Genomic DNA, 16,012 nt, shown 5'->3' with positions numbered 1-16,012 from the left:
CTGAGGGAGATGTGTGAGCTTCCACCTCAGTGTTTTACTGAGACCAGTGTTGGGGCAGATGAGGCACACGGAATCCAGCTCCACTCCCTAGAAGCCGTCCACAAGGTTTTCCTTATAGACGTCATCACTGTAGACAATCTGGGTCCTCTTGTCCCGGTGGCAACCCTTAGGGCTATTCTGGACAGCTAAGGAGGGAGGAGAGTATTCATTAAGGTCTGAAGGAGGGCACTGATGAGACCTGAGGCCCAGAGTTTGACCACCTCAACTCTAGCCTCTGGACCTTGGATGCCCAGTTTCCATGCTGCCCTCTGGTGGCCGGGATGGCCTTTCTATCAATACCTTTAGCCCCCTTAGGCCAGCGGTTACCAACCCGTGGTCCCAGCAAAAAAGAGTGTACACTGTTATTATGGCACATGCAAATACCGTAATGAATGTTTTGTTCTTAGAAAAACTCTGAATGTTATTGTTGAGATGTGTGAATAATGTTAACCCACAACTTTCAGTCAGTACACCAAAAATTAAAAAATTAGAAAATCTCTATAGTCCTTTGTTAACGTGCTGGTCCTTTTTGGTTCTTTCTTGTTCAGAGGGCCCCTCTTGCTCTGAACTCCCTTGTGCCCACTCCTTTACACGAAAATCTATCTCAGGGAAAACGGGTTATTTACTCCATCAGGAGAACTCATTCTGGGTGTAGCTTTGGCCCTCAGCTTTCTCCCTCGAGCCGTCCCTTCCCCTTCCTCTTTCCTCCCTACCCCTGGTGTGTCCCTCTCTTCACCCCACCTCCAAGGATTCCATCCTTGCCACTCTGGGGCTAGAGACAACCCCCCATACATGCCCCCATTCTCTCGGAGCTTTGTATCTTGACTCCGCTGATCACTTCCTCTTTCTCAAGGCTTGTATCCTTTGGCTGCAATGACCCAGGCCCCTCGGGTGCTGCTCCCGGCCCCATGACCTCTCCTTCTGTCTCCCTTGCAGCATCCTCAACTTTGGCCTAACAGGTCAGGATGGCTGGGGACGTGTGGGGCATGAGGAACACAGCCCCGCTTCCCACTATATCCTCTGACTATTCCTCAACCCCAGTCCCAGTTCATTTTCTCTCGAAATTCAGTCTCCCCTGCCAACACTATCGTTTTGCAGCTACCCCGTGATACAGATGACTCTAGTCAATACTTTCACGCCTTATCTCACACCTGAGTTCCATATCCCTAATTTCAAAGGCTTATTTTATAAAACCAACTATACTGCATCTCAAAATGAATAAGACCGCATGAGATGCTCACCTCCTTCACCAACCTCAGTCACTTCCACTTTTTCCCCGTTCCAGTCAGTGCCTTGGAAATTGTTTTCAATACTTTTCTCTCCTTTTCCTACTTCTAACTGACAGAAGGCCTGATGATTCTCCTTCCAAACCCCACAGCTGCCACACAAATCCAGACCTCTATCACCTCTACAGAACCCAGGGACATGCAGGGGAACAAAAAAAGGTGAGCTGTAGGGGACAGAATGAGAGAGGAAGAATCCCATTCTTACCCAGGGAGCCCCAGACAGACTTGCCAGTGGCAGCGTCCAGCATGGGCTGTTTTCGGGCAATGCTGACTTTGAGCTGTACGGACTCCACTTGGGTCCCGTTGAGCTGGGGCAGAAGAGGGGAGGGGGCAGAGGATGGGGGGAAACATTATAGACAAACCAAAGGAGAATTTCCAGGAGTTGCCATCCTAGGAACAGACTAAGTAGGGACTTGAGAATGCAAGGTTTCCTGCGTAAATAGGGAGAGACCGTCTCTGTCAAGAGGAAATGACTTCCTCCTGGCTCCCAGTATTTTAGAAAGAAAATATAAGGACGGCAGGAGGGATGGGAAGAACAGATCTGGGAAGTCCCAACCTCAGCAACGGCCTGATCTGCTGACTCCATCTTTTCATAGGTGACGAAGGCACAGCTGGGATGAGAAAACACAGGGTCAGTAGAGGGCCTATGGGCTCCTCGGGACCCAATCAAACCCAGTGTTATAGGCTGTGGAGACGGGCTAGCTTCCTCCCTCAGGTCTCATACCCCAGGTCCTCCAAGGACTCTCATCCTGCCCCACTGTCGTCCTTACTTTCTGGGTGGGTCCATGGAGAGGTCAATGATGTTTCCAAAGGGAGAGAAGGCCCCACGGAGGAGGGTGGGCGTCATGTCTTCTCCATACACATAGAGAGTGTTCCCCTTCCGAGGGGCCCGGCGTTCAGGGAACGAGTCCGACCCTACAGGATAGAAATCAGTAATGAGACAGTCTAGCTCCCCTCCACTTTAAGAGTCCACTTGAGTAGGACCCACTTAAACCTTATCTGAAGTCACTTTCCCACCAGCCAAGATCACTCACTGCGGAAAGGGCCCTCTCGGTCCCGGTCCCTGTCCCGGTCTCGGTCCCGGTCCCTGTCCCGGTCTCGGTCCCTGTCTCTGTCCCGCTCCCGGTCTCGGTCTCGATCCCGTTCCCGGTCTCTGTCCCGGTTCCGCTCACGGCTGCGGTCCCGGCTGCGGCTTCGGGGAGGGGAGGCTGAGGAGTGGGCACCACCACGTTCTTCATAGCCCCAGTCAAAGCTGCGAGGGGGGGCATCACCAGCCCCTGGACCCTCTGCCTCTTCTCCATCTGGCCCCAGTTCCCGAAGCCGATCACTGGAAGACACAAAGCTGGGGAGAGGTGGACAGTGAGGATCAAGGGGGGCCTCTACCTTGTCTTCCCAGAGCCTGGGGAGACTCAACAATCCCTCTGCAGCCCCTGCTCCTCCCACTCCAGTCCCAAACCTCCTGAGGACCCAGGCAATCCCCCCGCCCCCGCCCCCACCAATGGGACCCAGTCCTATCTTTCTCTAACCTCTCATACAGAGATTTCCTCTGTGGACGTCTAGACGACTGAAAAGGAAACCAAGGACAGTTAAGGTGAGTCCTACATGCTGGCATGTGGTCCCAAATATGTGGGTTTCTCATTTTCTCAATCCCCAGCCCCTCAGAGACAGACAACTGGAAACCATTACCTCCTGCAGATCATCATCAGCAGATATGCTCCTCTGGAACGGTTGGAAAGTGGGGACTGGCCCCTTCTCAGGGTCCTGGGAAGACGGTAGAGACCCACCTCAGTGGGGGAGCAGGAGGCTGCCTAACCACGGGACAGAAGGAGTTCCTCCTCCTGGCTCCCCTGGCCTATCTTTTTTTTTTTTCCTTTTATTTCCTTTTACATAAAAGACTTAATACACACTTAAAGTAGTTAGTTTACTTAAAGATGTCTTAAACCTGATGACCTTCTCAGCCTGTTCAACTCCTCAGAGCAACACAATCCAGGAACTCAACTACGTGATGGATTAGAGTCACAGAATGCGTAAAACGGAGGAGAATCTAGGAGTCATCCAGTTCCTTCATTTTACAGATAAGAAAGCTGAAGCTCAGAACGGTATAGCAACTTGCCCATGATTAAACTGGCATTACTTTCCCCCTAAACTTACCTCCATTCCAACTTGGAAGGATGCCCTCTGAAGTCAAGGCGTCCCTCAACAATCTTTCTGCCTGTGCTCACCTTTAACTTCCCCTCTAGGGTCCGAGAACGTTTGAAGCCTGAGTTCTTGGTCTCAGCCTTGATGGCACTGATGGCTCCTGACTTCACCAGCTGCTTTGCCTGCTCTGTTGCCGTGGCTGTGTCCACCACAGGCTGCTCTGACAGTGCTGGAGTGGCGAGGGAAAGAGGCATTATGTTGGCCAGGCTGTGACAGAGGTCAGCCCGTGCTGCTCACTTCCAGTCTATCCCCGCTTCCCCTGTCACTCACAGCGTTTGACACCGCCTTGGCTGGCTGTGCTGCTGCTGCTTTGCTTCTTCAGAGCCAGCAATGCCTTTTTCTGGGAACAAGAGTGAGAAGAGAGGAGTTGGTGAGGGCCAATCCCTGGCCAGGTCCTCTCCCAAGGCCCCTGGGCGCATCACTCCGGGGACACCTTTCTGAGAGAAAATAATGCAAATGGTGCCCCTGGAGTGGTACATTGAGGCTGCCCTGCCTCTTACATAGTCCCCCAGATAATCTACAAAGCCAGCCATACCTAATCTATCCAAACCATGGCCTCCAAAGGCTTTCCACAGTCTCATGTTTTTCAAGTTGAAAACAAGGCATTCAATCATAGACCAGAGCCCGCGGATATAAGCTGCAATTAAGTATAAGCCTCCGTGCCTTCTTAGGGACTTCATCCATCCACCCCTATATGTTTAATAAGAACACACCATTGCTTTGAAACAGGGATATGCAAAAGTATGAGACATAGATCCTCCCCTCCAGAAGCTTACAGTCTGAGAAATAAGTTGACTAGTTTGAATTTTCAAGACTGATCATAAGTGCAGATTGTAGCTGAGAGCAAGTAAGATTTTTCTGATGCCAAATGGTTATTAAACTGGGTCCTGGATACAATCTGCATAACACAGGCTGAGAGGAAAGGGCATTTTAGACAAAGAAAACAGGGTGGCAAAGATGCAGAGATAAGAAAGCTTTGGGAATGCATGTTTTGGGGTCAAGGAATAGTTCTATAGAAAGGGATGCCCGATTAAGGCTTTGTTTTAAAGACAATGTGAAACCGCTAGGTTTTGAGAAAAAGAAAGACAGTGTTTTGTGTTTTCAATGCACCATTTTAATAGGAGTGAAGAAGTCTGTCCAAAAAAAGAAACTTGTTGAGAGACCATTACGACAGGCTAGGTGAGCATCAGCAAAGACCTGATCTAGGGAATACACAGGAAAAAGTAAATGGAAGAAATTACTTCAAGGGAAGAATCAAGACGACTTGGCAAATGTTTGGCTACGCAAATGGAGCAGAAGACAGAGATAAGATTTTCATTCCAAACACATAGGAGAAGTAAATGTCGTCAGACCTATTTGGAAGACCAAGTTTAGAACAGACAAGATGATAATTTCAATTTTGGATATGTGAAAGTTATCAGTAAAACACTAGATGGAACTGGATAAACCAAGCTTGGGATCGCCAGCTCTTAGGTGGTACTAAAAGCCATGGGAAAGGAAGACAACTCCTTGGCAGACTGCATAGAAAAGAGAGAAAAGAAAGTACACACTTGAGAAAGTCCATTCCTGAAGCTACACTGAGAGGTGGTATGTCTCCAGGTATGAGCTAGCTGAATCCCCACCCCCCCATCCCCTCACTCACCCCAGGTGTTCTCAGTGTAGAGTCTTTGAAAGTTTGGGTCATACCCGCACACACTCCCTCACCTTTTTCTTGAGTTTGTTGAATTTCTTCTGCAGAGCCTCCTCCTCCTCGCTCAGTCCGGGGGGTATCACCAACATGGTGGCTCCTGGTTCAGGGGCAGGGCCCAAGACATCTTTCTCCACTGTCACCGCCCAGGGGTCACACGCCGTGCACACTGACCCCAGCCCCACCCCTCCAGGCCTGCCTATTCCTGTCTTCTGTCTCTCTCTACCCCTTGCTTAAACCGGGCTGCCGTCCAAACCCCCGCTCGTCGGGATCAACCAGCATTCCCTTCTCTCTTCAGGAATCACGGATACCAGAGCCTAGGGGCACCACGTGGCCCAGGAAGGGAGAAACACCCCCTCCGTCGCCAAGACGAGGGCACCAGACCCCCCAACCTCTCTGGGGTTAGTATGGCAATCGCGGGGTCCGAAAAGCAGAGAAGGCAGTGGAACCCGCGCAGCGCTTTCAGAACCACCAAAGGGGCTAGAAGACAGAAGGAGCTCGGAAAAAAGGGACGAAGGCTGAGGAGAAGGCCTTACCTGAGGGGGCGGCAACCGGAGCCCCACGGTCTCGGGCGGCGCCCAAGCGGGCAGCGGATCTCGGGCTCGGAGCGATGACGTAGCGAAGGGCGGAGAACGCGGTAACCAAGGCGGCCCGCGGCGCACACACTTCCGCCCGGCACCCCACCAGTTTGGGCCCGCCCCTCGGTAGAGCTCATCCCCGCCCCCGGAGGGGTTGTGCCGGAAGTCGCTTCTACTTCCGCCGTTTCGGCTCCTCCCTACACTTCCGGGTTGCCAGGTAGCTGCAGTGGGTGGCTCCAGGATGATGGAGACGGAGCGAATCGGTGAGGGGCAGGGGGTGGAAAGGAGGAGTAGACAAGCAATGACCCTTGACCCCTGACCTGTGACCTTTCCCCCGTAGTGCTACCTCCCCCAGATCCTCTGGACCTGCCTCTTCGGGCAGTAGAGCTGGGATGCACAGGGCGATGGGAGCTGCTGAATGTGCCTGGGGCTCCAGAGAGCACCGTGAGTGACTTTTGACCCTAACCTTGACCCTCATTGAACTTAAAACCTCCTTCACCCTCCTCACAGTAGGATCTAACTTGACCTGGCTCTCCTGTCTCTGGACGCCTGTCATCCGGGCCTAGACAGGTGCTGGACAGACTCCCAACCCAGTGGACCTGCTGTGGGTCAGAGCCCATGGGAGGACAGAGCTGGAAGCCCTGGGGATACCTTAACTCTGAGAACTGCTCTTTCAAATGTGTCTTTTCTCCTTGGAGTCTTTTTCTCTCTTCAGGGCCCTTGTTGGTGGCTGAGATGCTAGCCTTTGAGCACCTGGCTTTTCATCCTTCGGTCTGGAAACCCTTTTCCTAAAAAACTAGTGATTCTGAAATATCAGTGTGCCTCATGACTAGTAGGGGACCTTTTTCATTTTTTATTTTTTTATTGGAATATAATTGTTTGACAATGTTGGGTTAGTTTCTGCTGTACCACAAAGTGAATCAGCTATATGTATACATATAACCCCTCCCTCTTGGACCTCTCTCCCATCCCCCGCCCCCTTTACGCTTATCTAGGTCATCACAGAGCACCGAGCTGAGTGGGGGAGCTTTTTTAAAATACAAATTCTTAGGTCCATAGGTTCTGAAATCCAAAATCTGTATTATTAACCAGCACCCCAGGTAATTCAGCTGCAAGCCGTTTGTCCTGTAAAGCAGAACCACCTTTGGAAAATAGTCCTTCAGCCTGATTGTCCTAGTCTGTCTGGGACATCTCCCATTTCTGATCTAAGTATGAATCCTATCACCTTCTCTTTGCTCTGTGTCTTACTCTCTTCTCTTACCTCATGCGTGTCATCTTGCCCTTGTTCCAGCTTCCCCACGGCCTCCCTCCCTGTGCCCCGGATCTGCAGCAAGAAGCAGAGCAGTTGTTTCTGTCATCTCCAGCCTGGCTGCCTCTGCACGGTTTGGAGCACTCAGCCCGGTGAGGGGTCTAGAGGGGCCTGGGCTAGGGAGATGGGTCCCTGAAGAAAGCTGGGACAGAGGAGAAAGAAGACCTGAAAATTACTTTCCTTCTGTCCAGAAAATGGCAGAGGAAGATGGATCCTTGGTCTCTCCTGGCCACGCTGGGGGCCCCAGTCCCCTCCGATCTACAGGCCCAAAGACACCCAACCACAGGCCAGATACTAGGCTACAAGGAGGTAAGAGGTCACGGGGCCACGAGAAGCAGGGTTGGGAAAAGGGGAGTCAGAGGCAAGCTCAGCCTCACTGGCGCTCTGATCTCTTGCATCAGGTCTTGCTAGAGAATACAAACCTGTCGGCCACGACCTCCTTGTCTCTTCGCCGGCCACCTGGGCCCATCTCCCAGTCCCTGTGGGGGAATCCAACACAGTACCCTTTCTGGCCAGGTGACGCTTGTGGAAATGGGATGGTAGGGAAGGAAGCCCTTAGTCTCCACCCCTCCTGTGTCACTCCCACCCCGTGAATCCCTGTTTGTCCAACCTCTCCCCAGGTGGAATGGATGAGCCCACCATAACAGATCTGAGCACTCGGGAGGAGGCTGAGGAGGAGATAGACTTTGAAAAGGGTGAGGTGGTGCCAGCATGGACCCTTGGGAGGTAGGGCTCTGAGTCTGGGCCCTGAGCAAGAGGGGCCCGGGCCTGTCACTGGGTCCTTGCTAGCTCTTCCGTTTCTCTGAGCCAATTAGGAAAAGGTACCCCTTCCATAACAACTTTTACTGTCATCTGTTGGAAAATTGTCATGATAAATATCCGCAACTGCAACGTCTATGCTGTGAAGGACGTCCTTTAGGTTAACGTACCATGTGACTTACACAGCAGTGTGCAAGAGCCCAGATTCTCTCTCTCTGTCCCTGTCCTCCAGATCTTCTTACTGTTCCACCTGGCTTCAAGAAAGGCGTGGACTTTGCACCAGAGGGTGAGTTTTAGTTTTGAGATGGGGGCGTAGGGGAAGTGGTGCCCTTCTTCTTCAGAGCAGAGGTGGACATGACCAGGTCTCCGTTTTTGCCTTGCTCCTCAGATCACCCGGCTCCAGCTCCCGGCTTGCTCAGCCTCAGCCGTCTGCTGGAGCCCCTGGATTTGGGTGGGGGCGATGAGGATGAGAGTGAGGCAGTGGGACAACCAGGCGGTCCCAGACGGGACACTGTTTCAGCCTCTCCCTGCAGCGCTCCCCTGGCCCGAGCAAGCAGCTTGGAGAACCTAGTGTTGCAGGTTGGTGGTTCTGGGAGGTTGAGGCAGGAAAGAAGGGTCTTGTCACAGACAGGGTGGGCTGGCCTGGTTGGGTCCACGGGGAAGACTGGAGCATCTTTTGGGAGGAGTGGTAATAGCTTTCTGACTGTATCTTTATTGACCCTACATCCCTTTCCCCTTCCAGGAAGCATCCACAGCTGTAGCTCCCCCAGAGCCTCCCAAGCCCCCCCGTCAGGAGCAGTGGGCCATTTCCGTGGATGTCACCTCCCCTGTTGATGATTTCTACCGACTCATTCCCCAGCCAGCCTTCCGGGTAGTGTGGCCCAGTCCTCACATGCTCCCCCATCTCCTCCCAGCCCACTCCCTGTCTCCTCTCCCCACCAGAGGCCAGATGCCTTCAGGCCAGCTTGGACCTCAGTCCCAGACTTGCCTCACTCTGGCCTTCTCCCCGCTGCCCTGAATGTCCCATGAGCTGGAGGCAGGAAGACCCCTCTCCCTTCTCCAGCCCCCATCAATTTCTCTCTCCTACAGTGGGCGTTTGAGCCAGATGTGTTTCAGAAACAGGCCATCCTGCACTTGGAACGGCATGACTCCGTTTTTGTCGCGGCTCACACGTCCGCGGGGAAGACGGTTGTGGCTGAATACGCCATTGCCCTTGCCCAGAAACACATGACGCGGTACAGTCCCATCCCCAGCTTCCCCTTCACCAGCCCTGTTCTCTCCTGCAACCTTTCTAAGTCTCATCTCTTCTCCACCTCCCTACCTCATCCTTTAGATGAGAGTTTTGGGGGAGAAACTGAGGCAGGGGTCCAGAGGGAAATGAGAAAGTGTGGGGAGTTTAGTTAGTTTCGGAAGGGATTGGGGGACAGAATTTTTCCTGGGTAATTCCATGAAGGGAAACACGAGGGAAGTTAGGGTGAAGCGGGGGGGCGCCTGAGCTCTGTGGCATGCTTCTGGGACGGCTCAGGATGGGAGAGGAGGTGCTGACCACGAGTCAGTGTGGAGGGACCGGCTAATTTCATGCTCTTCTCCCAGCACCATCTATACTTCGCCCATCAAGGCTCTGAGCAACCAGAAGTTCCGGGACTTCCGAAACACATTTGGGGATGTTGGACTTCTCACCGGGGACGTGCAGCTGCACCCAGAGGCCTCTTGCCTCATCATGACAACAGAGATCCTTCGGTGAGAGATGGGCACTCAACATGGGTGGATTTTTGGTCAGGAAGGTGAGGCTGCTCTGGAGAGCATGTTGGCTGAGTTGAGGGTAGAGACAGGAGCCACTGGGAAGTCAGCCTTGGGTCTCTTTCTTCCAGCTCCATGCTATACAGTGGTTCGGATGTCATCCGAGACCTGGAGTGGGTCATCTTTGATGAGGTTCACTACATCAACGATGCTGAGGTAAGGGGACGGGGTCCCCAGATCCTGGCAGTCCTCTCCTGTGGGGTTGGTTCAGCAGCTCCTCTATTCCACACACGCCGCGAACCTCACTGCCTCCTTTGCCCCGACACGGAACCCTGTACCACTTCCTAGGGGCAGAAGGGCAGCCCCCTCTGAGCTGTCTTCCCTCCCTGTGTGCAGCGCGGGGTCGTGTGGGAGGAGGTGCTTATCATGCTCCCTGACCACGTCTCCATCATCCTTCTGAGTGCTACCGTCCCCAACGCCCTTGAATTTGCTGACTGGATTGGGTGAGACGTGTGTCCTGGGGTGCTTGGGTGAAGGGGGCTGTAGCATTCCTCAGTCATGGCTGGGGGCGTAGACTATCACAGCAGGGAGAGTGGTCAGGCCTTGGGGGTGGGGATGAGAAAGGGGTGTGGCCGGGGAACATTTCCACCTTGGGAGGCTGAGGGATCCCACCTGGGTCTAGATCACTTCGCAAGTTGAGAGACAGGATGACGGGGACAGCCTGGCAGTCCGGCTCCCAGAAAAGACTGGGTGAAGCCAGAGTGGGGGAAGATGGTGGGGATGCGGGTTCCTTCCCGCACTCCCACCCCTGATCTGCTGTCTTCTCCTCCTCACTCAGGCGGCTGAAGCGTCGCCAGATCTACGTGATCAGCACTGTTGCTCGCCCAGTCCCCCTGGAGCATTATCTCTTCACGGGGAACAGCCCCAAGACCCAGGGGGAGCTCTTCCTGTTGCTGGACTCCCGAGGCACCTTCCACACAAAGGGGTACGCCTGAGTCTCGGGAAGAGTCAGGGCTGGGCCCAGCTGGGTGTGACTGATCACTGCCCCTCCCCCTGCCCCAGGTACTATGCGGCCGTGGAGGCCAAGAAGGAGCGGATGAGCAAACACGCCCAGACCTTTGGGGCCAAGCAGCCCACGCATCAGGGGGGGCCTGCACAGGTGAGAACTGGCAGGCTTTGTACCTGCCACCACCTGTTTCTCCCGTGTCCTTGCCGCCCTCATCCCCCAGGTGTTTGGAGTTGAGCTTTGAGCACTGCCCGATTTGACTCGGCTTCGGTTCCCGCCACTTCGGCCCCCACTGGTTCAGGGACTCAGTCTCCACTCCCTTCTCCCCACTTCCCCAGGACCGTGGTGTGTACCTGTCCCTCCTGGCCTCCCTCCGCACCCGCGCGCAGCTGCCCGTAGTGGTGTTCACCTTCTCCCGTGGCCGCTGTGATGAGCAGGCCTCGGGCCTCACCTCCCTTGACCTCACCACGAGTTCAGAGAAGAGTGAGATTCACCTCTTCCTGCAGCGCTGCCTCGCTCGCCTCCGAGGCTCTGACCGCCAGCTGCCCCAGGTATGGAGGGGGGACACAGAGACTGGTGGGGATTGGGTGTTCCATGACCCCATCCCTGATCTTGGGCCTCGGCCCCCAACAGGTTCTGCACATGTCTGAACTCCTGCACCGCGGCCTGGGTGTGCACCACAGCGGCATCCTGCCCATCCTCAAGGAGATCGTGGAGATGCTTTTCAGCCGTGGCCTGGTCAAGGTGCACATGCTGGTGGGAGAGTGACTCCCCAAGGCATTCGTTGCCCACTTTGGGGAGAGGCAAGCTTTTAGGCAGGACAGTGCACTGGTTATGGTTAAGAACTTGGGCTCTGGATCCAGGCTGCCTGGGTGTAAATCCCAGCTCCACCACTTACTCACTGTGTGACCCTGGGCAAATTACTTAAACCTCCCTGAACTGTAGATTTCACATTTTAAGATGGAGGTGTATGAGGTATGAACACACAGTGTTCAGAAGAGAAACCCAGAAAGCTAGCAAACTTATGAAAGTCATTAGTCATCAGAAGAATGCAAATTGAAATACTCTCAAGATAGGATTTTACAGTTATTAGACTGGAAAGATATAGGAAAGTGGCTAATGCCAAGTGTCGCCCAAGACGTAGGAGACTACAGGATTACAGGAACCCTTGTACAGGTGTGGCCAGTCTGAAGTGCATCCTGGCATTCTGGAGGCAAAAATAAGTACATACATACTCTTTGTCCCTAAATTCCACTCCTGAGTGTAAATCACAATGAAATTCTCATCCTGGTCATTGAGGGAACACGCCTCCTCTTCCTTTGTTGGCTGTAGTCTTGTGGCAGGGTGTTGGTGGTATCCCCTTCCCTGGGAGAGCCGGTAGGTAGATGTACGGCATGCACCACACAGAGTGTTTTGCAGCAGTTGGAAGCAGTGGATTAGATACAACCACAGGAACACGGATGGATGTTGAAAACACTACATGGAAGAAAAGAAGAAAACAGAAGGAGATATGTACTCGCCTTTACGGCAAATTGTAAATTATACACAAAACAAGACACATTTTATAAAACACATTCACACAAAAAGGTACGTGTTAAATACAGCGGGATGATTGATAGTGGGGGGATGGGAGTGGGATACAGGGGGTAAAAGGAAAGGAACAGGTAGCTAAATAAATACAACAAAGAAAGCGATAGTACATACTGTAGATTTGCCTTGAGAGTTAAATGAGGTCCTGTGAGTTAACCGTCTGGGACTGTGCCCGGTGCCTTCTTAGCCTTGGCTACAAAGTGAGGTGGGCTTGGCCAGGGCTGGGCCACAGCTGCGTGTAGCGCCTTTGCTGATCGTCTCCCCCGTCGCAGGTCTTGTTTGCCACGGAGACCTTCGCCATGGGTGTAAATATGCCAGCCCGGACAGTGGTGTTTGACTCCACGCGTAAGCACGATGGCTCCACCTTCCGGGACCTGCTCCCTGGGGAGTATGTGCAGATGGCAGGCCGGGCGGGCCGGAGGGGCCTGGACCCCACAGGCACCGTCATCCTGCTCTGCAAGGGCCGTGTGCCCGAGATGGCGGACCTGCACCGCATGATGATGGTGAGCTGGGGCAGCGTGAGGCCAGCTTGGGCACCTGCTAGATTCTGCCAACCCTCTTGCCTTCTCCCCTCTTTCTACTTTCCTTTTGCCTGGGAGAAGCCAGGATAGGAGTGAGCAAATCCAAGGATGAGATTGGATCTCCTCTCCTCTAGTCTTTTTCCACTGTGAATATGGAGCTAGGTGGGACCTCGGAGAGTCTTATTTATTTAGTCTCACTCCCTTGTCTTGCAGAGGTGAGTGAGCAGTTTGCCTAGGGCCCCGTGGTTGCGGAGCTGGGACTAGAGCTGCTGGCAGTAGAGCAGCCGAGCAGTGGGTCTCCCCTCGCCTCACTGGCTTCTTTTGCCCGGCCCAGGGGAAGCCGTCCCAGTTGCAGTCCCAGTTCCGCCTCACGTACACCATGATCCTCAACCTGCTGCGGGTGGATGCCCTCAGGGTGGAGGACATGATGAAGAGGAGCTTCTCTGAGTTTCCATCCCGCAAGGACAGCAAGGTGAGGAGGTGGGCGTGACCAGGCTGCTGTGAAGGATGTGGACAAGGGAAGCCAGGCCTGGACGAGATGGGCATCCAGAGGCCGGTGGGTGAAAGTGGAGGGTTCTGGGCCTGGAGACTCTTGCTGCACACCCACACTGGCTTCTCCCAGGCCCATGAACAGACTCTGGCTGAACTGACCAAGCGGCTGGAGGCCTTGGAGGAGCCTGATGTAACTGGCCAACTCGTTGACCTGCCTGAGTATTACAGCTGCGGGGAGGAACTGACAGAGACCCGGAGCCTGATCCAGGTAAGTGCCTGTGAGTGTTGGGGGCAGGGGTGGCAGACAGGGAGGAAGAGACTGTGACACTCTGGGTACTCCTGAACTTAGTCCTAGTGTCTCTGTGACACTTCCTCCCTTATCGCCTCTCTTCACGTCCCTGCCCTTCAGCAACGCATCATAGAGTCTGTGAATGGGCTGAAATCTCTCTCAGCGGGCAGGGTGGTGATTGTGAAGAATCAGAAGCATCACAACGCACTGGGTGTGATCCTTCAGGTGAGGGCAATGGGAATTTGAAGCCCAGAGGCCGGGAGGGAGGGGCGAGCCCTTTCTCCATCTTCCCCACTTGGTGAGGGGCTGGTTGTATTCACCTGTGCTCTCATTTTTCCCTCGAGTCCTCCTTTCCCATCCCGTGCCCACCAAATAATGCTCACCTTCTTGTCCTTACCCCAGGCTCTGCCCCCAGAGTCTGCTCCCATCACTTGACTTGGTTACCAGTCCATACTGGTGGGCTCTGCATGGCTGTACCACGATCCCTGCCTGAGGTTGGTGATCTGGTCTCTGCCTTTGATGTCCACTCCTCACACTGCCCTGTCCTGGCCTCCCCGCCTCCCCAGGTCTCCTCGAGCTCCGCCAGCAGAGTATTCACGACTCTGGTCTTGTGTGATAAGCCCATGTCCAAGGACCCGCAGGAGAGGGAGCCAGCCTCCCCCGATGTGCCCTACCCAGATGACCTCGTGGGATTCAAGCTGTTCCTGCCTGAAGGTGAGAGTGGGACAGACGGCCGAGGTCCTGACAGCAGCACAGTTGGGATGCCTGGGCCCACGGCAAGGTCTGACCCTGTTCTCCCCTTTCACAGGGCCCTGTGACCACACTGTGGCCAAGCTCCAGCCAGGAGATGTGGCTGCCATCACCACCAAGGTGCTCCGGCTGAATGGGGAGAAGATCTTGGAGGACTTCAGCAAGAGGCAGCAACCAAAATTCAAGTCAGAGATGCTGGGCCGGGGGGACCATGTGATGGGGTGTGGGGAGGTGTGGTTGGGCAGGTACCCGCAGCCTGAGGAAGAGAAGCCTCTGCCCCAGGTCCCAAGACCTGCTCCTTTCTCAGGAAGGAGCCTCCCTCTGCGGCCGCGACAGCTGCTGTCCAAGAACTACTACGTCTGGCTCAGGCCCACCCAGCAGGACCCCCTACCCTTGACCCCGTCAATGACCTGCAGCTCAAGGATGTGTCGGTGGTAGAGGCGGGGCTCCGGGTCCGGAAGCTGGAGGAGCTGATCCGGGGGGCTCAGTGTGTACACAGTCCCCGTTTCCCTGCCCAGGTAGGTCCCTGGATGCTAGCTTCCAAGCTGGGAGGGGGACTTTTCCTCTCGTCCCCTGTAGCCTGGCCACCCCCATCGCAGCCCTTGTCCTCAGTGCGCCCGTGCTGAGGGCGAGGAGGCTAACATGCTCCTGCCGGTGGTTCCCTGTAGTACCTGAAGCTGCGGGAGCGGATGCAGATACAGAAGGAGATGGAGCGGCTGCGCTTCCTGCTGTCGGATCAGTCGCTGCTGCTGCTCCCTGAGTACCACCAGCGAGTAGAGGTGGGAGGGCGGAGATGGGGCTGGGTGGCTAGCGAGGAGGTCTGCAGGCTCCCAACGCCCACCATCCTTCCAGGTGCTCCGAACCCTGGGGTACGTAGATGAAGCGGGCACCGTGAAGCTGGCAGGGCGGGTGGCTTGTGCCATGAGCAGTCATGAGCTGCTCCTCACTGAACTCATGTTTGACAATGCGCTGAGTGCCCTTCGGCCCGAGGAGATCGCGGCCCTGCTCTCCGGCCTGGTCTGCCAGAGCCCCGGGGACCCTAGTGATCAGCTCCCAAGCACCCTCAAACAGGTAGGGGACGCCCACCCCCGTCCCACCCTCGGCCGTGGCACTCCCAGTCCTCGTCCCCATGTATTCCCCACGTGCCCCATCCAGCCCTGTAAGTGCCCCTAAGAGCTGGAATTGTTTCTTCCTTGATCTGGGTCTCCTTCCTGGAGTAGGAAGGCAGGGCTTAACCTCTCCTCCCCATCTGCAGGGGGTGGAACGTGTCCGGGCTGTGGCCAAGCGGATCGGTGAGGTGCAGATGGCCTGTGGCTTGAACCAGACAGTGGAGGAATTTGTGGGAGAACTGAATTTTGGCCTGGTCGAGGTTGTGTACGAGTGGGCCCGGGGCATGGTGAGTAGCTGGGGTTTGGGGCTTTGTGGACAGCTGACTGGGGAGAGGCTGCCCAGGCCCTACCGTATTCAGTCCCCACCCTACTTCCCCCACAGCCCTTCTCTGAGTTGGCAGGGCTCTCGGGGACCCCCGAGGGCCTGGTGGTCCGCTGCATCCAACGCCTGGCCGAGATGTGTCGCTCGCTTCGGGGGGCAGCCCGCCTGGTGGGCGAGCCTGTGCTAGGTGCCAAGATGGAAACGGCAGCCACCCTGCTACGGAGGGACATTGTCTTTGCAGCCAGCCTCTACACCCAGTGAATGACCCCTGTGTAATAACGTAACAATAAAACAGCAAACCACCTGTGTGAACCTGAGGTGTTGGGCAGGGATGAC

General features: G+C 54.8%; 2 protein-coding genes across 3 annotated transcripts; one reads left to right on the top strand and one right to left on the bottom strand.

The window, feature by feature from the left end:
• Positions 1 to 14: 14 nt before the first annotated feature.
• On the bottom strand, positions 15 to 5,903 carry NELFE (negative elongation factor complex member E). Of its 2 annotated transcripts, XM_059077502.2 has the most exons (11): positions 5,748 to 5,903; positions 5,229 to 5,311; positions 3,795 to 3,864; positions 3,548 to 3,693; positions 3,012 to 3,086; positions 2,852 to 2,889; positions 2,360 to 2,667; positions 2,096 to 2,240; positions 1,882 to 1,936; positions 1,531 to 1,633; positions 15 to 185 (listed from the first exon to the last, which is right to left on the bottom strand). In XM_059077502.2, the coding sequence occupies exons 2-11, from the start codon at positions 5,301 to 5,303 to the stop codon at positions 88 to 90; spliced, it is 1,113 nt and encodes a 370-aa protein (XP_058933485.1). In that variant the 5' UTR covers positions 5,304 to 5,311; positions 5,748 to 5,903; the 3' UTR covers positions 15 to 87. The 2 variants fall into 2 exon arrangements, with proteins under 2 accessions (XP_058933485.1, XP_058933484.1); XM_059077501.2 differs by lacking the exon at positions 1,882 to 1,936 and having other exon boundaries at positions 5,748 to 5,866.
• A 72-nt stretch (positions 5,904 to 5,975) lies between these two features.
• Positions 5,976 to 15,988, top strand: SKIC2 (SKI2 subunit of superkiller complex). The gene is made up of 28 exons (XM_059077457.2): positions 5,976 to 6,052; positions 6,130 to 6,233; positions 7,081 to 7,190; positions 7,290 to 7,407; positions 7,500 to 7,614; positions 7,719 to 7,793; positions 8,090 to 8,143; positions 8,246 to 8,436; positions 8,600 to 8,728; positions 8,947 to 9,092; positions 9,451 to 9,597; positions 9,729 to 9,813; positions 9,994 to 10,100; positions 10,436 to 10,582; positions 10,660 to 10,756; positions 10,942 to 11,154; positions 11,237 to 11,347; positions 12,466 to 12,696; positions 13,049 to 13,186; positions 13,337 to 13,474; positions 13,616 to 13,720; positions 14,062 to 14,209; positions 14,304 to 14,430; positions 14,553 to 14,763; positions 14,914 to 15,024; positions 15,098 to 15,316; positions 15,501 to 15,641; positions 15,737 to 15,988. Exons 1-28 carry the CDS (start codon positions 6,031 to 6,033, stop codon positions 15,935 to 15,937), a joined length of 3,741 nt encoding a protein of 1,246 aa, XP_058933440.1. The 5' UTR covers positions 5,976 to 6,030; the 3' UTR covers positions 15,938 to 15,988.
• Positions 15,989 to 16,012: the final 24 nt, after the last annotated feature.

This window comes from Kogia breviceps, chromosome 10 (assembly GCF_026419965.1).
Source record: "Kogia breviceps isolate mKogBre1 chromosome 10, mKogBre1 haplotype 1, whole genome shotgun sequence".
NCBI lineage: Eukaryota > Metazoa > Chordata > Mammalia > Artiodactyla > Physeteridae > Kogia > Kogia breviceps.
This window is presented reverse-complemented; position numbering and strand designations above follow the sequence as displayed.

Bases quoted from the DNA above. Each gene is read 5' to 3' on its own strand.
- NELFE (XM_059077501.2), bottom strand. From the start codon at position 5,303: ATGTTGGTGATACCCCCCGGACTGAGCGAGGAGGAGGAGGCTCTGCAG. The intron at 3,865-5,228 runs GTGAGGGAGTGT...TCTTGTTCCCAG, and splicing joins TCAACAAACTCAAGAAAAAG to AAAAAGGCATTGCTGGCTCT. The intron at 1,634-2,095 runs GTAAGGACGACA...CTTCTGCCCCAG, and splicing joins TCCATGGACCCACCCAGAAA to CTCAACGGGACCCAAGTGGA.
- SKIC2 (XM_059077457.2), top strand. From the start codon at position 6,031: ATGATGGAGACGGAGCGAATCG. The intron at 7,408-7,499 runs GTAAGAGGTCAC...CTCTTGCATCAG, and splicing joins AGATACTAGGCTACAAGGAG to GTCTTGCTAGAGAATACAAA. The intron at 7,794-8,089 runs GTGAGGTGGTGC...CCTGTCCTCCAG, and splicing joins GGAGATAGACTTTGAAAAGG to ATCTTCTTACTGTTCCACCT.